General features: G+C 46.8%; 1 protein-coding gene across 1 annotated transcript in view; it reads left to right on the forward strand.

The window, feature by feature from the left end:
- The window catches only part of itgam.1 (integrin, alpha M (complement component 3 receptor 3 subunit), tandem duplicate 1), a 50,769-nt gene that overhangs the window by 14,618 nt on the left and 14,640 nt on the right, over positions 1-21,511 (forward strand). The window contains exons 9-18 of the mRNA XM_062532568.1: positions 3,023-3,170; positions 3,384-3,463; positions 4,107-4,230; positions 4,683-4,813; positions 6,161-6,313; positions 17,274-17,486; positions 17,943-18,076; positions 18,436-18,578; positions 19,809-19,969; positions 20,429-20,560. Of these exons, the coding sequence (XP_062388552.1) occupies positions 3,023-3,170; positions 3,384-3,463; positions 4,107-4,230; positions 4,683-4,813; positions 6,161-6,313; positions 17,274-17,486; positions 17,943-18,076; positions 18,436-18,578; positions 19,809-19,969; positions 20,429-20,560 (1,419 nt within the window). The remainder of the gene's footprint in view (positions 1-3,022; positions 3,171-3,383; positions 3,464-4,106; positions 4,231-4,682; positions 4,814-6,160; positions 6,314-17,273; positions 17,487-17,942; positions 18,077-18,435; positions 18,579-19,808; positions 19,970-20,428; positions 20,561-21,511) is intronic.

Consider the following 21,511-nt stretch of genomic DNA (forward strand, 5'->3'; position numbering starts at 1 on the left):
TGGTAGCCCATGTGGTCTTCCACTTCAGCCATGAGGTCACTTGGTAGCCCATATAGTCTCCTTCTGCTTCAGCTGCTGCCAGTGACTGCTTCTTTCGGCAGCAGTTGCAAGGTCTTTGATGGTCTTCCTCTGAGCCTGTGCTTGATTCCAACCTCCTTTATTAGCATTGTGGTGGAACTACTGTAGCTACAAAGCCATCGAAGGCCATTTCCACTAGACGCACATTTACCTCTGCTTCAGCAGTCAAGTTTGCATATAGCAAACTTTCAAATGCCACATCACTGGTTCTCTCCCGACGGACTGTCAGCTCCACTATGCAGACATGTCGACAGGATTTGGACCAAAGGACCAGGGGCCGGATTCACGAAGCCTTCTTAAGACAAAAATACTTCCTAAGTGGTGCTTTCTTCTTATCTTTTGTCTTAAGAGCAAATTTAAGAAGATTTGATATTCACGAATAAAGGTCTTATGTTTTTCCTTAACTTTCTTCTTAAGATGCGTCCTAAGAAAACACTTAGGAACAAATGGCATTCTTGAAAACTAAGATCTTAAATGTATTCGTAATTTTCCTCGCAACTTTAAGACAACCCTGCACCTGTCTTAAAAAACTTTACAGGGTGAAGTCGGGCCTCTTATAGTCATATATTTGAACACATTTACCAGTTTTAGACAGCTCGTTTGAAATATCAGCCTTTATTTTGTGTACTCACGATAAGCCAACCATTTATTGCTAATTTTAGCTTGCTGCTATTGTTTTCGGTAGCTCAGTCCTCTATGGAAAACTCGCATAGCCCGAAGGGTTAGCTGGCAGCACTCGGCTCACGTCGACGTCAGAGTAGAACACGTTTCCTTTCTTAAACATCTAAAGTCCATGGAAATGGCAGTATTTTCTAGTAAAAACGGCAAATTTCAAGAAAGTAAGCCTACCGTTTCAAAGTTAAGACAACCGGGAGTGCTTGAGTGCATGACTTTCCCTCTTAGCAACGGTTGCCACTTGTAAACAAAACTTACGTTTGATTGCGTTTAGTGTAACGAATGGCGCAGGGCATTCTTATCTAAGTTCTTAAGTGGGAAAACAAAGAAGTCCCTAAGAAATACGACAATTCTTAAGAAAATGTTGGTGAATAACATTTAAGAACAATCTTAAGGACTTCTTATTTATTTTCTTAGGAATCAACTTAAGATTTATCTTAAGATTGTTTTCGTGAATCCGGCCCCAGGTCTGGGCACAGGGTAGCTGCTGCAGATTCGGGTGGGAAGGTGAGCCTCTCAGGTGAGCCTGTATTTCCCAGTCCTGGGCTGCTTTCAGTGTGGATGAGTCGATCGGATCATGGAGGCGATTGGTTGGTCAACCCCTTCCCGGATTAAGAATGTTAGTTGTCGGGAGGTAGTCTGGGATCCCAGGGGCATGGCGTTGATGGTGCATGGCGTTGATGGGACATGGCGTTGACGATTACCCTTTTACTCTCCAGCAGCCAGGCACTTGAGCACTTGGTTGTGATGCCAGGTGTATCTGCCTTGAGTAAGGCTGGGCTTATAACCCACCAGGGTGTGATGTCAGGTGTATCTGCCTTGAGTAAGGCTGGGCTTATAACCCACCAGGGTGTGTTTCAGGGTTGCTGGGGCAAGACACTGGGGACTGGCTGGATGCTCTCCAAACCATAGATGTACTGTAGGTTGGTTTGAGAGGGCAGGTCATCTTACATGGCTCTGATGGTAAAGCTCAGCATAATGGACTCTATGCTCCACAGTTCACTCCAAGTGATCTTTCTCCTCTCCACACTATCCTACTTCATCCAGCGGCCTTGCTTGGTTTAGGACACAGCTCTGGCACTCCTCTCCACACTATGCCACCTCATCCAGCGGCCTTGCTTGGTTTAGGACACAGCTCTGGCACTCCTCTCCACACTATGCCACCTCATCCAGTGGCCTTGCTTGGTTTAGGACACAGCTCTGGCACTTCTCTCCACACTATCCCACCTCATCCGACGGCCTTGCTTGGTTTAGGACACAGCTCTGCCATTCCTCTCCACACTATGCCACCTCATCCAGCAGCCTTGCTTGGTTTAGGACACAGATCTGGCACTCCTCTCCACACTATCTCTCCTCATCCAGTGGCCTTGTTTGGTTTAGGACACAGCTCTGGCATTCCTCTCCACACTATCCCACCTCATCCGGCGGCCTTGCTTGGTTTAGGACACTAGCCTGGCACGCCCTCCCAGTGACGTAACACCTTCGGCTTTTCTTGTCTCTGGTCTGGTCAACTGCTAATCGGGAAGGATTTCTGAGTTCTCGAAAACTGTGGAACTGCCCCCTTTTGGTCGAGAACCAATCAACTTTGAGCAGCCCCAACTGCTCTGGGTAGAGGCGTGTTCAAGGCAGAGGAAAGAATGTTGTTATTGGTTTAAACTCGGCAAACCGCTTTCTGACATCGACCAGTAGCAAATCGAGGCACTTAAAAGGAGGCGGGTCAACCAGCGCTTGGAGAAACCGTGTTAGCACAGGCTCTTGGTCAGACTAAAGTCTCGCAGAGCCTTTGAAAGTCGATGGTAATCAGGCTATTAGGACACAGCTCTGGCACTCCTCTCCACTTCCTCCTGGTGGGGCACCTCCTCAACTGTTTTAACACAGTGACATATAAAAGAGTGATGTTACAGAACTCATAGAACTCTGAACAGACTCTTAGACACTTTTTTAAACCAAATCATGTTGTCAGTTAACCTAGTTAGTTGTGAAATGTTCCTGGTGTTTTTTAAGCATTGCACAACTTCCGCAGCTTTTTGTTGTCCCCCTCCAAATTTGCAAATAAATGTAGGTTTACTTGATTTGCAAGTTGTCTTTTTATTTACATTTTACAGTGTCACAATTTTTGTGGAAACAGGGCTGTAGAATTAGGCATAGCAAGTTGAAGTAACAAAGACGAGTATATTACACATTGATACAGTAGATAGATAGATAGATAGATACTTTATTGATCCCCAAGGGAAAATTCAACATAGATCTGATGGTCCCTCTATGGCAGGTTGGAGACGCTTTCAAACGTTCCAGTGCACGAGAAGAGCTCAACAAGATTGCAACATCCCCAACGGAGCATGTGTTCAAGGTGGACAACTTCGCAGCCCTGGACATGATCAGTGACACCTTGCAGCAGAACATTATTGCTATTGAGGGTACGGGCACAGAATCATTTATGTATGTGTAGCAAAATCATAATTTAGTCATAAGTTCTATCTCTTTTGTGAACCTCCCCAAATCTCTTTTGTCATTTATGTTAATCTCTTAATGGTTCCGTTAATGGCCTTGCTATTGTTTCTGATGAGGCATTAATTGGTTACTCATCTCTCTCTCTCTCTCTCTCTCTCTCTCTTCTCTTCTGACTCCAGGTACACAGACCTCGGGTGAGGCCACCAAGATGGAGTTCGCCCAGAACGGATTCAGTGCTGTGTTCTCCTCCTCCCCTTCGGTAGGTTCTCCTCTCTGTTCTCCGTTCTCCTCCTCCCCTTCTGTAGGTTCTCCTCTCTGTTCTCTGTTCTCCTCCCCTTCTGTAGGTTCTCCTCCTCTGCTGGAGGTTCCCCTCTCTGTTCTCTGTTCTCCTTCTCCTCTGCTGGAGGTTCTCCTCTCTGTTCTCTGTGTTCTCCTCCTCCTCTGCTGGAGGTTCTCCTCTCTGTTCTCTGTGTTCTCATCCTCCTCCTCTGCTGGAGGTTCTCCTCTCTGTTCTCTGTGTTCTCATCCTCCTCCTCTGCTGGAGGTTCCCCTCTCTGTTTTCTGTTCTCCTCCTCCTCTGCTGGAGGTTCTCCTCTCTGTTCTCTGTGTTCTCATCCTCCTCCTCTGCTGGAGGTTCCCCTCTCTGTTTTCTGTTCTCCTCCTCCTCTGCTGGAGGTTCCCCTCTCTGTTTTCTGTTCTCCTCCTCCTCTGCTGGAGGTTCTCCTCTCTGTTCTCTGTGTTCTCATCCTCCTCCTCTGCTGGAGGTTCTCCTCTCTGTTCTCTGTGTTCTCATCCTCCTCCTCTGCTGGAGGTTCTCCTCTCTGTTCTCTGTATGAATCAACGTGGTTCTGTCCTTATTTTCTTTGTCCTCATTTTTCTGTGTTCACCTGTGTGTGTTTCAGAGCAATTACTTCCTGGGGACGGTGGGGGCGTACGGTTGGACAGGGGGATTTCAGCAGTTCTCTGGAAGCTTACAAAACCCCAGCATGATGAAGGTCGATTCAATGTCACCTGACAGCTATCTGGGTAAGACAAGAGACCCACCCTGTGTTTGCTAACAGCTCTTACAGCAGATGTGCCGTCCTAAGCCCAGTGCAAGACGTCATGCAAACATGGCCCCGGTATCAAACTTCACCCAGTCTTTCTTTCAGAATCATGCCCCTGTCATAAGGCACATCTCATCATCCCTTTCACCCTTATCTAGGACAAGGGGCTCAAAGAGAGTCCAATCCGTTTTGTAACCAATATTTGTTAGTGATATTTTCCTGTCTGTATTTTCTTCTGTCATATGATTTTCATATCTCAGTGTACTTCAGACCCCTTCAGGATGGCTTGAGTGACTTACAGGATGTGTGTGTTGCTTTGCACGCTGTTCTATCAGGATGGCTTGAGTGACTTCCAGGACGTGTGTGTTGCTTTGCACGCTGTTCTATCAGGATGGCTTGAGTGACTTCCAGGGCGTGTGTGTTGCTTTGCAGGCTACTCTCTGGATGTGGCCTGGAGGGACTCAACGAACTACATCATCCTGGGAGCTCCACGATATGAGCACAAGGGCCTGGTGATGGTCGTCAAGAGTGACAACCACAACATCAGACAGAGCCTGAGACAGGTGCAGCATCAGCATCAACACCTGACCCATTACTATCATCACCACTCTTCTCACACACACGCACACACACACACACACACACACACACACAGCATCAACACCTGACCCATTACTATCATCACCACTCTTCTCACACACATACACACACACACACACACACAAACACACACACACACACACACACACACAGCATCAACACCTGACCCATTACTATCATCACTACTCTTCTCACACACACACACACACACACACTAGAGTGTGGATCGGGCCGTTTTTTTCTGTCCGCGATCGACCCGAACCCGACAGCGCAGTGATCGAATCCGACCCGAACCCGACAGGCATTAAGATATTTGTGTCCGAGCCCGACCGGGACCGACACAGTTCAAATCACACTATTTGCATAGGCATACTAATGACACACGTGGATATTGCTTGTGTGGAAAGTCCGATTGTATCAATTGAAAGGCATTCGGAAACGTCGGCACAGATAAGCGGAGCCATGAGCACACACACACACACACGAAGCAAGAAGTGCACACGTTAGAACAAGAGGCCGGGCACAGTTATGTAGGCTATGTCTACATGCTATGATTTCCCTCTCTCGTTTTTGATGGTCTTAAACTCTCCAGAGGCTAACTTCTGTTTGCAATCTTCCATCTTAGCACGGCTCACAACTGCACTTACTGTACGTGTTTCGTTGTCGCATTCAATAGAAAAATCTCGCGCACAGGGGGAAATATGTTATGCTGTTAGGATCAGGAATCAAATAATCTATTACAAACCTATCACAAAAACGAACATCAAGTGAAATAAGCTGTTTTTCATTTTACATTTCAAATGTTTTATCGCGCTGGTGTGTCCGGGTCCGACCCGAGCCCGAACATAAGTTCTAAATATTTGTCCGACTCCGACCGAACCCGTCGGGTTCCGACGGGTCCCGTCGGGCTTCGGTCGGGTATCCATGCTCTGACAGACACAGACACAGACACAGACACAGACACAGACACAGACACAGACACAGACACAGACACACAGACACACAGACACACACACACACAGACACACACACAGACACACACACAGACACACACACAGACACACACACACACAGACACACACACACACACACACACACACACACACACACACACACACACACACACATCGTGATCCATTACTATCACCACTCTTCCTCCGCTGGCTCAGGCCATAAAAAACTCACTTTTTCCACATTATTTATTGACCTGACGTTTTCTCTCTACATCTCCCCCCCCCCCTCTCCATTACTCTGTTCTATGTATTATGTGCTCCCTCTTTCTCTGCCCCCTCTCTGTTTTTTGCCCATAGACCCCAGGGCAGATTGGTTCCTACTTTGGAGCAGAGGTGTGTGTGGTAGACGTAGATGGAGATGGCTTGTCGGACCTGATTCTGGTCTCAGCTCCCATGTACACAGATGATGAGTTTGAGGGCAAAGTCTTTGTCTACAAGTTCCAGAAAGGGGTATCTATCTATCTATCTATCTACAGTATCTATCTATCTATCTATCTATCTATCTGCCTGTCTCTGTGTGTCTATCTATCTATCTATCTGTAGCCCAGGGTTAATTCACAACCCTCTAGCTACTAGCTTGCTCATTTTTATATAAGGTATTCTCCCTATATGAACCGTTAGCATTTTATAAGGTATTCTCCCTATATGAACCATTAGCATTTTGCTACTTTGTTTTCTTTGTGGTTTGTGTGAGAGTAACTGTAGTTTTCATGGTGGGGGAAACCTAGCGTGATAGCTGAGATAAGAGATGTCATAGGACAAGTGAACTGTCAGCTACCCCTCTCTGCCTATCAGGTTCCTTAATGGGCGGGATCTGGTGGGGGGAGAGGGGTGGAACACACACACACACGGAGCGGGAGACAGAGAGAGAGCCGGGATGAGACGATAGAAGATGGGGTTTCTACGTTGAAGTAGCTACAGATATAGTAGGTTACTTGGAAAGTAGGTAGTAACTCATCGTCTCCCTAAGAGAGTAATTCATACAGGACATCACGGGTGTTTTACCTTTTAGTGATCGACGTTACTGTTATTTAAGTTTCCAGCCCCTCAGCTTGGGGATTTTACCGTAGCATGCTGCTAACTTCTAGCTAAGTGTGACGTTTACGCTAGCGGTTGTTCTGAGGTAAACTATAACGTTAGTTTCATAGTAAACCGTTTCGCGGATAGTGTTCTCCAGTATAACTGCTGCTCAGTTAGCGCCACAGGATTCCGGGTACCCCTGTGGTTCCACTGAGTAGCCGTCGAGGGAGCACCGCCAACCGGATAGCGCCACTGGTGACCAGGAGAAAGCCAGTGGTTCCTCCGGCTTCGAGGGATAGCTGCTAACGGCTTGCTAGCTGCTACTGGAGGCACTGGGGGATCGCGCGGCTCCGTTGTGCGGGAAACACACACACAGAGCTCCACTCTGGTGCACGGTTTGTCACTAAAGGGACCGTGAGTACAACCCATCACCTGTCAACACAAGCTAAAACAGGCCTGCAACGGGGGTTTTATTTTATTTTGCCGGCTTTTGTATGTTATGTCTTTGTCTGTTTACGGTATGTTGAGTGACCGGTCATCTCAGACTATTGCTGTCAGTTTGCAAATGTTGATGCTGATTAATGTTAATCGGTGAGAGTGTATACGGGGTTACTCGCTACTGTTTACTGTAGCTTTTAGACGCATTTCCACACAGATTTATTAATAATTATATACTCACCTCTTTACTCGCTAGTGTTTAGTGTAGCTTTCACAGATATTTCCACACAGAGATTTATTAATTAATTATATACTCACCTCTTTACTCGCTACTGTTTTGTGTAGCTTTCACAGATATTTCCACACAGAGATTTATTAATATATATATACTCACCTCTTTACTCGCTACTGTTTTGTGTAGCTTTCACAGATATTTCCACACAGAGATTTATTAATATATATATACTCACCTCTTTACTCGCTACTGTTTTGTGTAGCTTTCACATATATTTCCACACAGAGATTTATTAATTAATATATACTCACCTCTTTACTCACTACTGTTTAGTGTAGCTTTTACACATATCTTCACACAGAGATTTACTAATTAATATATACTTACCTTAGTGTCTTTTTATACTTAATACCACACAGGGAATTTATTGATTGATATAGATACCGTTTAAACCACTAGTTTTTAGCGTACTCTTTTGATACATATCCCACTTAGAATTGTATTTGTATTCATTTCATGACTGTTGGTATACTGCTGGGAACTTCCCACTGAGACTGACCCTCAAGGTGGCTCAGTTTATTTGACTCCTGCCTAGTGGCTAGGCATATTGGAATACTTTTTGTACATTTATATTTGTTTTATTCAATTGCAGTGCCATATGGTAATTTTATGGTGTTTCATAATACATTATTTTGTGTTCTATTGACTCCGTCTCCACTCACTGGTTATATAGAGCAAAGTATAACCGTTATACCATAGGGATGCTTAAGCTACTCTGGTTAAACAGCAGCAGGCTTAACAGGTGAGAACCATACCCTAGGACCCAGGTTACAACAGCACACCCCTCTGAGGCAAAAGAGGGCTACATAAATGGAGGCACCGCTGGGATTTTAAAAATTAGTTTAGCATATTGTTTTAGTATCCAGTGAGTGGAAGTTAATAGTTTAGCCATTTAAGGTTTTGTACATTTAAATACCTTAGAGCATTGGGCAGTTGTGAAGATGTCGCTACTTTGGAGCTGGTGTAAAGGGGAGGGAGTAGATCCCAGTCATGCCGTAGTGGTCAGTGATGTTCCTGATGACACAGAGGTAGGTGAAATAGAGAACACCCTTCAAAACATTAAGACTTTGGGGAGGGTGCGTGTGCGTGGTCGCCTGTTTGACCCCCATACTCAGAGGCTTGTAGTACTGTGTGAGTGCAAAGAGGTGGTTAGCGCAGAGGCCCTGCCTAGTGAAGTGTACCCAGCATCTGGGGATAGCCCATGGATACTCAGAGGGTCAGATGATGAAGTCACTACTGTAGTGTTTGAGACCAAGGGCACCAACCACACACCCCCACAGCTACCACCACGCCACCCAAGAAGCAACACCCAGCCAGAAGCCCCTCCTCCTGATGTGCCAGCCTCCATTCCCGTGGACACCTTTTTCAAAGTGGTGGAAAACCTCATTGAAAAGACCACAAGACCATACGAGGGCACCGCATTCAGACGACTACGAGTTTTTTCAGGTGTCCTTCCCACTCCTGCTGGAGAAGAGAGCCTTGACACCTGGCTAGATCAAGCACGCCTGATGATCGACGAAAGTGAACTTCCCCGCCGGGAAAAAAGGAAAAGAATTATCGAATGTTTGAGGGGTCCAGCATTCGATATAGCTCAGGCTGTTCGTAGTAACGACCCTGACGCCACCCCTGATGACTACCTAACAGCATTGGAAAAGGCCTTTGGATCCACAGAGTCTGGAGAAGATGTTTATATTGCCTTTAGATCCATGCAGCAGCACGCTGGAGAGAAGTTGTCAGACTTTCTGAGACGAATTGAGTGTTCGCTGACCAAGGTTGTTCAGAAAGGAGGACTTCACACATCCCAAAGAGACCGGGCCCGAGTAGAACAGTTACTGCGAGGAGCAGTTGAGTCAGACTTAATGTTGGTGCAGTTACGTCTGAGAGAGAGAAAACACCACCCTCCCACCTTCCTTACACTCTTACATGAGATTCGTGAAGAGGAAGAGCGACAGCTGGCACGCTGCAAGTCCACTCCCAGTGCACGTAAAGCATCAGTGCGACAGTTCAATGCCACAGAAAATACCGCATCCGCTACATCTGAAACAGCCCGTTTGAGAGCAGAGGTTGATGAGCTAAAGGCAAAGCTGTCCAACTTATATACTCAGCATGATCCACAAGCCATTGCAGATAGAGAGCTTATACGGTCCACTAGAGGTGAGAATGCTCCCCCAGATATTCAGAAGCAAGTGAGTGATTTACAGCACCAACTCCAGACCATGGCGGTTAATTTTAAAGAGCACTCCGTCAGAGCTGACAGGGAAAGACTAGACACCGAGACGCCCAAAAGACCATATGATTCCACCAGAGGGGCCACCCAGAAATGGTCTGCTGAACTGCCTCAGAACCAAGACGCATTCTTTTGCTACAGATGCGGTGAAGATGGTCATTTATCAAATAAGTGTACGGCTGCAGAAGACTCTAGCAAAGTCATCTCCAAGTTAATCAGCTCTTTGAAAAAAGCCAAACGAGCACCACCATCCAGAACAGCAGAGCCCACCCAGAGACACTGCCAGGCCAAGACAAGTGCAGTGAGTTCCCCTAGAATTCCAAGCATCCCTGACGGTCTAGTGGGAAACCCCTCCTTGAGTCGAGTGATTATAGAGGGCCGGAGCTGTAATGCTTTGATGGACAGTGGTTCAACAGTGACCATCATCTTTGAGCAGTGGTATCAGAAGTATCTAAGCCATATTCCGCTCCACCCCATTTCCAGTCTTGCCATTTGGGGTTTAGGAGACTCAAGCTACCCTTACAGAGGTTACGTGGCAGTATCAGTAGAGTTCCTTGCAGATGGAGCTGGGCGACAGCCGAAGCCCATATTAGCACTTGTGTGCCCTGACCCTCCAGGCCCAGACCAAGTACCTGTGATCATAGGCACCAATGCCAGGTCATTCAACCATGGACCTAGTGCTGAGACAAGTCACACCGAACACAGTCACACAGCCAAGGTCTGGAGAGTGCACACCCTACCAGAGAGCAGTGAGAGGACGTCTTCCCCATGGCATGAGTGTGCCGGGCATGTGAAGTGGACGGGTCCAGGATCACTTACCATTCCTGCTGGTGGATCTCGCCGTGCAGTCTGCAAAGCCGCTGTTACCACCGAGAAACCAAGCATCCTGGTCATAGACGCACTTGACCTGCTGCCAGCTGGAGTTACCTCACCACCTTGTGTGCTTCTCCCCTCACACATACAACAGGGTGCTGTGTCTCTATGGATAAAGAATGAGAGTCTCAAAGAGCGTGCCATTCCCAAGGGCTCTGTTATCGCACATATCTACCAAGCTGATGTAGTTACTGAGGTCAAGGCGGAAATCAGTGATAGAGGCCAGCTCGATCCGAAGCTTTTCTGTTTTGAAGACTCGCCTATTCCACCTGCTTGGAAAGATAGACTGGCACAACAACTGGCCAAGAGAACAGCAGTGTTTTCAGTTAGTGAGTGGGACATGGGCCTTGCGGAGGGAGTGGAGCATGAGATACGAGTGAATGATTCCCGTCCCTTTCGAGAGAGGTCTCGAAGACTTGCCCCTGCTGACCTCGACGATATCCGACGCCACCTACAGGAACTGCTGGCTGCTGGAATCATCAAAGAGTCCCGAAGTCCTTATGCTTCTGCCATCGTCGTGGCCCGGAAGAAAAATGGAAAAGTTAGAATGTGCATAGATTATCGTACTCTGAATGCGCGGACCATTCCCGACCAGTACACCGTCCCGAGGGTAGATGATGCACTTGACTGCTTGTCCGGCAGCCAATGGTTTTCTGTTTTGGACCTCAGGAGCGGCTATTACCAGATAGCCATGGCCGACCAAGATAAAGAGAAGACAGCCTTCATATGCCCGTTAGGGTTCTATCAGTTTGAGCGCATGCCTCAGGGTATCTCTGGAGCTCCAGCTACGTTCCAAAGGTTAATGGAGCGGGTGGTTGGGGACATGAACCTGTTGCAGTGCCTGGTTTATTTAGATGACCTCATCGTCTTTGGGCGGACTCTAGAAGAGCACGAGGAAAGGCTGTTTAAAGTTCTGGATCGGTTGGAAGAGTATGGACTCAAGGTCTCCATCGATAAATGCCAGTTTTGCCAGAGTCAAGTCAAGTATGTGGGGCACATCGTTTCTGCAGCTGGCGTCGCCACAGATCCTGAGAAGATCAGGGCGGTGGCCCAGTGGCGACCACCGACTGACCTTAAAACCCTGCAGTCTTTCTTGGGATTTTGCGGGTACTACAGGCGATTTATCGCCAACTACTCTGCCATTGTACGCCCACTGACTGACCTGACGAGAGGTTACCCTACCACACAGAAAGGGAAAGTACCTAAGAAAGACAATAAACCCTTGTTCCGGAAATCTGAACCGTTCAATGACCGATGGACACAGGAATGCACAGAGGCCTTTGAGAAGATCAAGTACTGTCTCACTCATGCTCCTGTATTGGCCTTTGCTGATCCCAACAAGCCATACATACTCCATGTCGATGCCAGCTTTGAGGGATTAGGAGCTGTGTTGAACCAGCAGTATCTAGAGGGTTTACGCCCTGTTGCCTATGCCAGTAGGAAACTGAGTAATCCGGAGCGAAACTACCCAGTCCACCAACTTGAGTTCTTGGCGTTGAAGTGGGCTGTGGTGGATAAGTTCCATGACTACCTGTATGGAGCCAAATTCACTGTAAGAACTGATAACAACCCCCTCACCTATGTCCTGACAACGGCCAAGTTGAACGCCACAGGCCATAGATGGTTAGCCGCCTTGTCCACCTACGAGTTCGGGCTTCAGTACAGGCCTGGAAGAGAGAATGTGGATGCGGATCTTTTGTCCCGGAATGTGGCCAATGACGAGGGCTGGTTGTCGCCACAAGGAGTGAAAGCAGTGTGCCAACGTGTTGGATTCCGTGAGTCCCCCCCGATGTCCAGATACATTGAGAGCTTAGGAGCTTCCCCCCAGGCGATTCCCGAGGCTTATGCATACCCCACAAGAATTGCTACAGGACCTCTTGAGCAAGTGAGTGCTGACGAGCTGCGGGTCGCGCAAGAACAGGACCCAGTCATCAGTAAGGTCAGGCAGGCCATGTTATGCAGTGTGTGGCCTCCTAGCCACGCTGGTGTTGATCCTGACTTTGTTCTATTGCGGAGGGAAGAGAAGAAACTGGAGTTTGTGAATGGGCTGCTCTACAGGAAGATTAGCAAGCCAGAAGGTAAAGCCATTTTTCAGTTGGTTCTACCTGAGAAATACAGAGTGAGAGTCCTGAAATCCCTGCACGACGAGTCCGGTCATCTAGGCAGTGAGCGCACCCTGGCTCTGGCACGAGACCGTTTCTACTGGCCGAAAATGATGGTGGACATCGCCACCTACATTAAGAACTGCGGCCGATGTGTGGTCCGGAAGACACTTCCACACAGAACATCTCCTTTGCACCAGATCACTAGCACTGGACCGTTGGATCTTGTATGCATTGATTTCCTGTCACTAGAGCCTGATTCCCGGGGTATCTCCAACATATTAGTGGTGACAGACCATTTCACCCGATATGCCCAGGCTTATCCCACCAAAGACCAGCGTGCAGTGACTGTAGCCAAGGTACTGATGGAGAAGTTCTTTGTCCATTATGGCCTACCAGCGAGGATCCATTCAGACCAAGGACGGGACTTTGAGAGCAAGCTGGTGAAGGAGCTCCTCCAAGTGCTAGGAGTGAAAAAATCACGGACAACACCCTACCATCCTCAAGGTGACCCTCAACCCGAGCGGTTTAACCGAACCCTCCTGTCCATGCTGGGGACCCTGCAGCCGCATCAGAAACAACAGTGGAGCCAACAAGTTGCAGCATTAGTACACGCCTACAACTGCACCCGTAACGACTCTACTGGGTTCTCTCCTTACTATTTGATGTTCGGTCGAGAGGCACGGCTTCCAGTCGATCTGTGTTTTGAGACCCCTATTGAAGTAGAAGAGGAAGTGAGACATCAGCAGTATGTAGAGAAGTTACGAGACAACTTGAAACAAGCTTACCACCTGGCCGTTGACAATTCAGATGGAGTGCACCAAAGAAATAAGAGACGGTATGATGCAAGTGTCCGCCCACACCAGCTGGCAGAGGGAGACAGAGTGCTCATCCGTGCATTTGGAGACCATGGGAAGGGAAAGCTCAAAGATAAATGGGATTCTAGACCCTATGTCGTCCTACAGAAGTTACCAAACCTACCAGTGTATCGTCTCCAGCCTGAAAGAGGGAAAAAGGCAATAAAAGTTCTTCACAGAGATCACCTGCTTCCTATTGGGTGTCTGATCCGTCTGCCTGAAGCGCACGAGAGACCGAACAGTCCCCTCCACACTCACACACGGGTGCCTCGGACAAGACAGCACACACAGAGGCGTGGAGAGGAAAGGATTCGTGAAGGAACCAGCAGTGATCAGTCAGAGTCAGATGAGGAGATGCTTCCCAGTCGCAATGAAAGGTTGGTCAGACAGGAACTGCAGACACTGGTTCAATACGAGGGCGCTCTTACAAGGTCCCACCTCCCCAGCCGAGAAAGTGAAGTGGAGGTCAGTGCAGACTCTGAGGTGTCGAACAGCTCTGATGGTGAAGAGGAAGTCCCAGAAGATGGCGACAGTGATGGCCCTGGAGCTGAGGATGTGCCTGATGCCGAACTGGCGTGGGGAGGGGTGGTGCCCTTGGTCGAAAACTCACAAGAAAGCGCACACAGTGAGGCTGAGGAATTGCCATTCAGGGAAGACTCTGTTGATAGGTTGCGGTCACAGCCTATACAGAGGGTGAAGCGTAATGTCAAACCTGTAGTGAGATTAGGCTACAATGATTTTGGTAACCCGTCAGACCAGCCCATAGAGATTGTGCACAGAGGTTTAAGAATCTGCATATCCTCTATATAAGTGTCACCCTAGTACAGCATGTGTCAGGGGATAGAGGGCAGGGACTTCGGGGCACCAGCCAACAGTCTGATGGGGGCATCCAGACCTTTAGAAAGGGGGGAGTGTAGCCCAGGGTTAATTCACAACCCTCTAGCTACTAGCTTGCTCATTTTTATATAAGGTATTCTCCCTATATGAACCGTTAGCATTTTATAAGGTATTCTCCCTATATGAACCATTAGCATTTTGCTACTTTGTTTTCTTTGTGGTTTGTGTGAGAGTAACTGTAGTTTTCATGGTGGGGGAAACCTAGCGTGATAGCTGAGATAAGAGATGTCATAGGACAAGTGAACTGTCAGCTACCCCTCTCTGCCTATCAGGTTCCTTAATGGGCGGGATCTGGTGGGGGGAGAGGGGTGGAACACACACACACACGGAGCGGGAGACAGAGAGAGAGCCGGGATGAGACGATAGAAGATGGGGTTTCTACGTTGAAGTAGCTACAGATATAGTAGGTTACTTGGAAAGTAGGTAGTAACTCATCGTCTCCCTAAGAGAGTAATTCATACAGGACATCACGGGTGTTTTACCTTTTAGTGATCGACGTTACTGTTATTTAAGTTTCCAGCCCCTCAGCTTGGGGATTTTACCGTAGCATGCTGCTAACTTCTAGCTAAGTGTGACGTTTACGCTAGCGGTTGTTCTGAGGTAAACTATAACGTTAGTTTCATAGTAAACCGTTTCGCGGATAGTGTTCTCCAGTATAACTGCTGCTCAGTTAGCGCCACAGGATTCCGGGTACCCCTGTGGTTCCACTGAGTAGCCGTCGAGGGAGCACCGCCAACCGGATAGCGCCACTGGTGACCAGGAGAAAGCCAGTGGTTCCTCCGGCTTCGAGGGATAGCTGCTAACGGCTTGCTAGCTGCTACTGGAGGCACTGGGGGATCGCGCGGCTCCGTTGTGCGGGAAACACACACACAGAGCTCCACTCTGGTGCACGGTTTGTCACTAAAGGGACCGTGAGTACAACCCATCACCTGTCAACACAAGCTAAAACAGGCCTGCAACGGGGGTTTTATTTTATTTTGCCGGCTTTTGTATGTTATGTCTTTGTCTGTTTACGGTATGTTGAGTGACCGGTCATCTCAGACTATTGCTGTCAGTTTGCAAATGTTGATGCTGATTAATGTTAATCGGTGAGAGTGTATACGGGGTTACTCGCTACTGTTTACTGTAGCTTTTAGACGCATTTCCACACAGATTTATTAATAATTATATACTCACCTCTTTACTCGCTAGTGTTTAGTGTAGCTTTCACAGATATTTCCACACAGAGATTTATTAATTAATTATATACTCACCTCTTTACTCGCTACTGTTTTGTGTAGCTTTCACAGATATTTCCACACAGAGATTTATTAATATATATATACTCACCTCTTTACTCGCTACTGTTTTGTGTAGCTTTCACAGATATTTCCACACAGAGATTTATTAATATATATATACTCACCTCTTTACTCGCTACTGTTTTGTGTAGCTTTCACATATATTTCCACACAGAGATTTATTAATTAATATATACTCACCTCTTTACTCACTACTGTTTAGTGTAGCTTTTACACATATCTTCACACAGAGATTTACTAATTAATATATACTTACCTTAGTGTCTTTTTATACTTAATACCACACAGGGAATTTATTGATTGATATAGATACCGTTTAAACCACTAGTTTTTAGCGTACTCTTTTGATACATATCCCACTTAGAATTGTATTTGTATTCATTTCATGACTGTTGGTATACTGCTGGGAACTTCCCACTGAGACTGACCCTCAAGGTGGCTCAGTTTATTTGACTCCTGCCTAGTGGCTAGGCATATTGGAATACTTTTTGTACATTTATATTTGTTTTATTCAATTGCAGTGCCATATGGTAATTTTATGGTGTTTCATAATACATTATTTTGTGTTCTATTGACTCCGTCTCCACTCACTGGTTATATAGAGCAAAGTATAACCGTTATACCATAGGGATGCTTAAGCTACTCTGGTTAAACAGCAGCAGGCTTAACAGGTGAGAACCATACCCTAGGACCCAGGTTACAACAGCACACCCCTCTGAGGCAAAAGAGGGCTACATATCTATCTATCTATAGCTGTTTTCAGACAGGTTTTCCGCACATTCTGCAATAATTGCTTGCCGCATTTCTGACAGTAGCGGACATTCAGACATGAATCACATATGTAATGTATGCGGAATGTGTACGACCACATGTTGTTCACATCTAATTTCCTTCCATTGATGTTAATTTCTGGGCAGATAATGACGCCTTATACTATAAATGCGTCCACGCAGCGGAAGAGTGGAGCTTTTACACCGGGAGAAGGGTGGAGGCTATGGCCTTGCTGCACTACCAGCAGCGTGCTAGAGAGATGCAAAACTGTTCAGTGGCATTAGGGTGCTTTAAATACACATAATACTTCCCTCGATCATTTCTAACAAGTGCGGAATTTTTCCGCGATTGCAGTCACATAGCAGCTGTGGCAGCAACACTACGGCAAACTTGCTAGGTCAGCAGCAAGAAAAGTTCAGGTAGTAGATATACGGACATATGCATTCAGACAGCACAACAAAAAAAAAACCCTACTGTAAAAAGTACACGTCTGTCTGTCTGTCTGTCTGTCTGTCTGTCTGTCTGTCTGTCTGTCTGTCTGTCTGTCTGCTTCATCATCATCATTGTCATCTTCATCACCACCATCATCATCATCACCCTTATGTGTGTGTGTGTGTGTGTGTCTGCAGTACTTCTACAGTGCAGTGCAGGACACTGGTGTGTCCCTGCTGGGGCTGGAGGGTCAGAGGGGGAGGTTCGGCTCGTCTCTGGCCAGCCTGGCTGACCTGAACGGGGACGGGATCAGGGACGTGGCCGTGGGAGCTCCTCTGGAGGATAACGGACAGGGCAGCGTGTACATCTTCAACGGGAGGAGAGGAGGAATCAACCCCACCTACTCACAGGTGAGACAGTTATTTTTGCATAATCACCGCTCTGAAGGCATAATGACCGCTGCCAATGGCAACGGGTTCACTCTGCTAGTTGTTGCGGAAGCCACGAAACGGTAGCCAAGTCATTGCTAAAGACACATTGAGATGAGTTTCTTTTCTCGTTTTGGCAAGTAGCCGTATAATAAGCGCGATAATGTATAGAAAATAATTCCCTTCAGGACGAAGCAAAACCCCTCCGCTGCGCGTCGGGGTTCAGTTCATCCTGTCGGGAATTATTTTCCGATAATGACCGGCGTTCTATACATTATCCCTTACATAATTAGTATGGTCATCACTATAGTAATATAATTAGTGTGGTCATCACTATGCTATAGTAATATAATTATAGTAATACTTCAGCTGGTACTGCATCAACATTAAAGTCTACAGTATATTGACTCCTCTCTCCTCTCCTCCTGTCCCCTCCAGAGGATAGTGGCTTCCTCGGTGCGTCCCAGACTGCAGTTCTTTGGGTTGACTGTGGCTCCGTCTGCTTTGGACCAGAGTGGTGATGGGCTGCCAGACATCGCAGTTGGGTCCAAAGGAGAGGTTCTGCTGCTCAGGTGACCACTACACTCTCTCTCTCTCTGTCTCTGTTACACAGATGCACACCCACAGTCACACACACACACACACACATGCACACGCACACATGCATGCACGCATGCACATGAACACACAAACACACACGCAGAAGAACACAGACACACACACACACACACACACAGACAAATATGAACACAGTTTTCTCAGAATTGAATTGAACTCTCAAATAGTTTCAAGAAATGTATTTACTGTTGTGCAAATGTTCCTGACGATGAATCAAGAAATACACCAAAGCAAAACAATAAAATGTTATACAGAATAAAATGAACGTAATAATGAAAACAGACTCTTCCTTTGTGTTTATGACCCCCCCCAGGTCCCGTCCCATCGTTTCCATAGAAACGACAATGACCTTTGAACCTGCTAAGATTCCCACCAGCATCTCAGACTGCACCCAGCCACAGCCGACTGTGGCCAAGATCTGTTTCTCCATGAGGAAGGAGACTCGTGACTCCTTAGGTCTGTGCAGGGGAGACATCAGAGCTCCCTGACCATGATATATACAGTATACTTACCTTGAGTATACTGGCCATGATATAGAGTATACTGGCCATGATATTGAGTATACTGACCATGATATAGAGTAAACTGACCATGATATAGAGTATACTGACCATGATATGCTGACCATGATATAGAGTATACTGACCATGATATAGAGTATACTGGCCATGATATAGAGTATACTGGTGGCCATGATATAGAGTATACTGACCATGATATATGCAGTATCCTGACCATGATATAGAGTATACTGACCATGATATATAGTATACTGGCCATGATATATACAGTATACTGGCCATGATATAGAGTATACTTAGAGTAGACTGACCATGATATATACTGACCATGATATATAGAGTATACTGGCCATGATATAGAGTATACCGACCATGATATAGAGTATAATGGCCATGATATAGAGTATACTGGCCATGATATATACAGTATACTGACCATGATATAGAGTACACTGGCCATGACATAGAGTATACTGACCATGATATGTACAGTACACTTACCATGATATACAGTATACTGACCATGATATAGAGTATACTGGCCATGACATAGAGTATACTGACCATGATATGTACAGTACACGTACCATGATATACAGTACAGCATCGTGACCATGATACAGTATACAGACCATGATATATTGTACATCATCATGACCATGATATACTGTACAACATCAACTCCTTAGGTCTGTGCACGGGAGACATCAGAGATCCCTGACCATGATGTAGAGTATACTGGCCATGATACACTGTACAGCATCATGACCATGATATACTGTAGACCATCACTCTATAATATTATAGAGTATACTGGCCATGATATACACCATCATGCAGAGTATACTGGCCATGATATATACAGCATCCTTATCACGACATACAGCCTACAGAGAGTATACTGACCATGTGAATGAATACAGAACAGAAAGAGTCTAAATTGTGCAGCCATAATGACTTCTATCTGTGTTACTTCACTTCTCTCACACACACACACACACACACACACACACACACACATACACACACATACACACACACACACACACACACACACACACACACACACACACACACACACACACACACACACACACACACAGCACAGAACAACACAGATGTGAGCAGAGGTATTTCATGATGGTGTTTTCGTTCTCTTCTCCAGCCGTGCGAGGGACGCTCCGGTACAACTTGACGGTGGACGCGACCCGGAATCACTTCCGCGCCTCGTTCGGCGCCAAGAAACGCTCCCAGACTGGTGCAGTCGATCTGGCAGTCACTCTTGGGCAGAGTGTTACCTGCACAGAGCAGACCTTCCAAGTGGAGGTGACGCTGAATGACTCTCTCTCACACACACACTCTCACACACACACACACACACACACACACACACACACACACACACACTATACACAGGAGAACCATCTCTCAGTTGTTTCGGGCGTTTATGCACCCCCAATCTTCTGTCTGTAAATTGTGGCACCACTGAATTATATTATGGAATTGTGTACTGAAAGACAATCAGGAAATACTTCTTAATAATTATCTTATATCTTCTTAAAAGTATATACAGTGAGCATGTAAACATATGTGTGTGAGTTTGTGGGTGTGTTCTGTATGTGTGTGTGTGTGTGTGTGTGTGTGTGTGTGTGTGTTATACAAGAAAGACACACAGAGGAAATCGACATAATAGTTTTGTGTGTTGCATATTGTGTAGTAGTGACAATAGAGACCTCTAGTGGCCATTCTGTGTTATAACAGGCTCCCTCCTGTGGTATTTTACAGTGTTCTCCAGAGGACATCCTGAACCCTCTGTTCAACAGCTTGTCCTTCGTGTTTGAGGGACTCCCCATTTCTCGGACAGAGAACTTGAGGCCGGTTCTGTCTCCCTCCTCAGACACCACTGCCACACACACAGTGAGTAGAACCTGCTGGTTCTGCAAAGGGAACCCTTAAACATGCACATTTAATCATGGTATCATGTTACCTTCCATCAGAATGGTGGGCTTTTAGCAGACACTTTTTGTCCAAAGTGACTTACATATATCAGCTCTATTACAATGGATTACACTGTCATTACATTGTCCCCGGAGCAACTTGGGGTAAGTGCCTTGCTCAAGGGCACCATGGTGGAAGGCAGGAATTGGACCAACAACTTTCAGGCTACTAAACGCCAGCCCAGCTCCTTAACCACTACACTACCACCACCCTACAGGCTACTGCACACTAGCCCAGCTCCTTAACCATTACACTACTACTGCACACTAGCCCAGCTCCTTAACCACTACACTACCACCACCCTACAGGCTACTGCACACTAGCCCAGATCCTTAACCACTACACTACCACCACCCTACAGGCTACTGCATACTAGCCCAGCTCCTTAACCACTACACTACCACCACCCTACAGGCTACTGCACACTAGCCCAGCTCCTTAACCACTACACTACTACTGCACACTAGCCCAGCTCCTTAACCATTACACTACTACTGCATACTAGCCCAGCTCCTTAACCACTACACTACCACCACCCTACAGGCTACTGCACACTAGCCCAGCTCCTTAACCACTACACTACCACCACCCTACAGGCTACTGCACACTAGCCCAGCTCCTTAACCGCTACACTACCACCACCCTTCAGGCTACTACACGCTAGCCCAGCTGCTTAACCACTACACTACCACCACCCTACAGGCTACTGCACACTAGCCCAGCTCCTTAACCACTACACTACCACCACCCTTCAGGCTACTGCACACTAGTCCAGCTCCTTAACCACTACACTACCACCACCCTACAGGCTACTGAACACTAGCCCAGCTCCTTCAACACTACAGTACCACCACCCTACAGGCTACTACA

Source organism: Sardina pilchardus, chromosome 3, assembly GCF_963854185.1.
Source record: "Sardina pilchardus chromosome 3, fSarPil1.1, whole genome shotgun sequence".
Lineage (NCBI taxonomy): Eukaryota > Metazoa > Chordata > Actinopteri > Clupeiformes > Clupeidae > Sardina > Sardina pilchardus.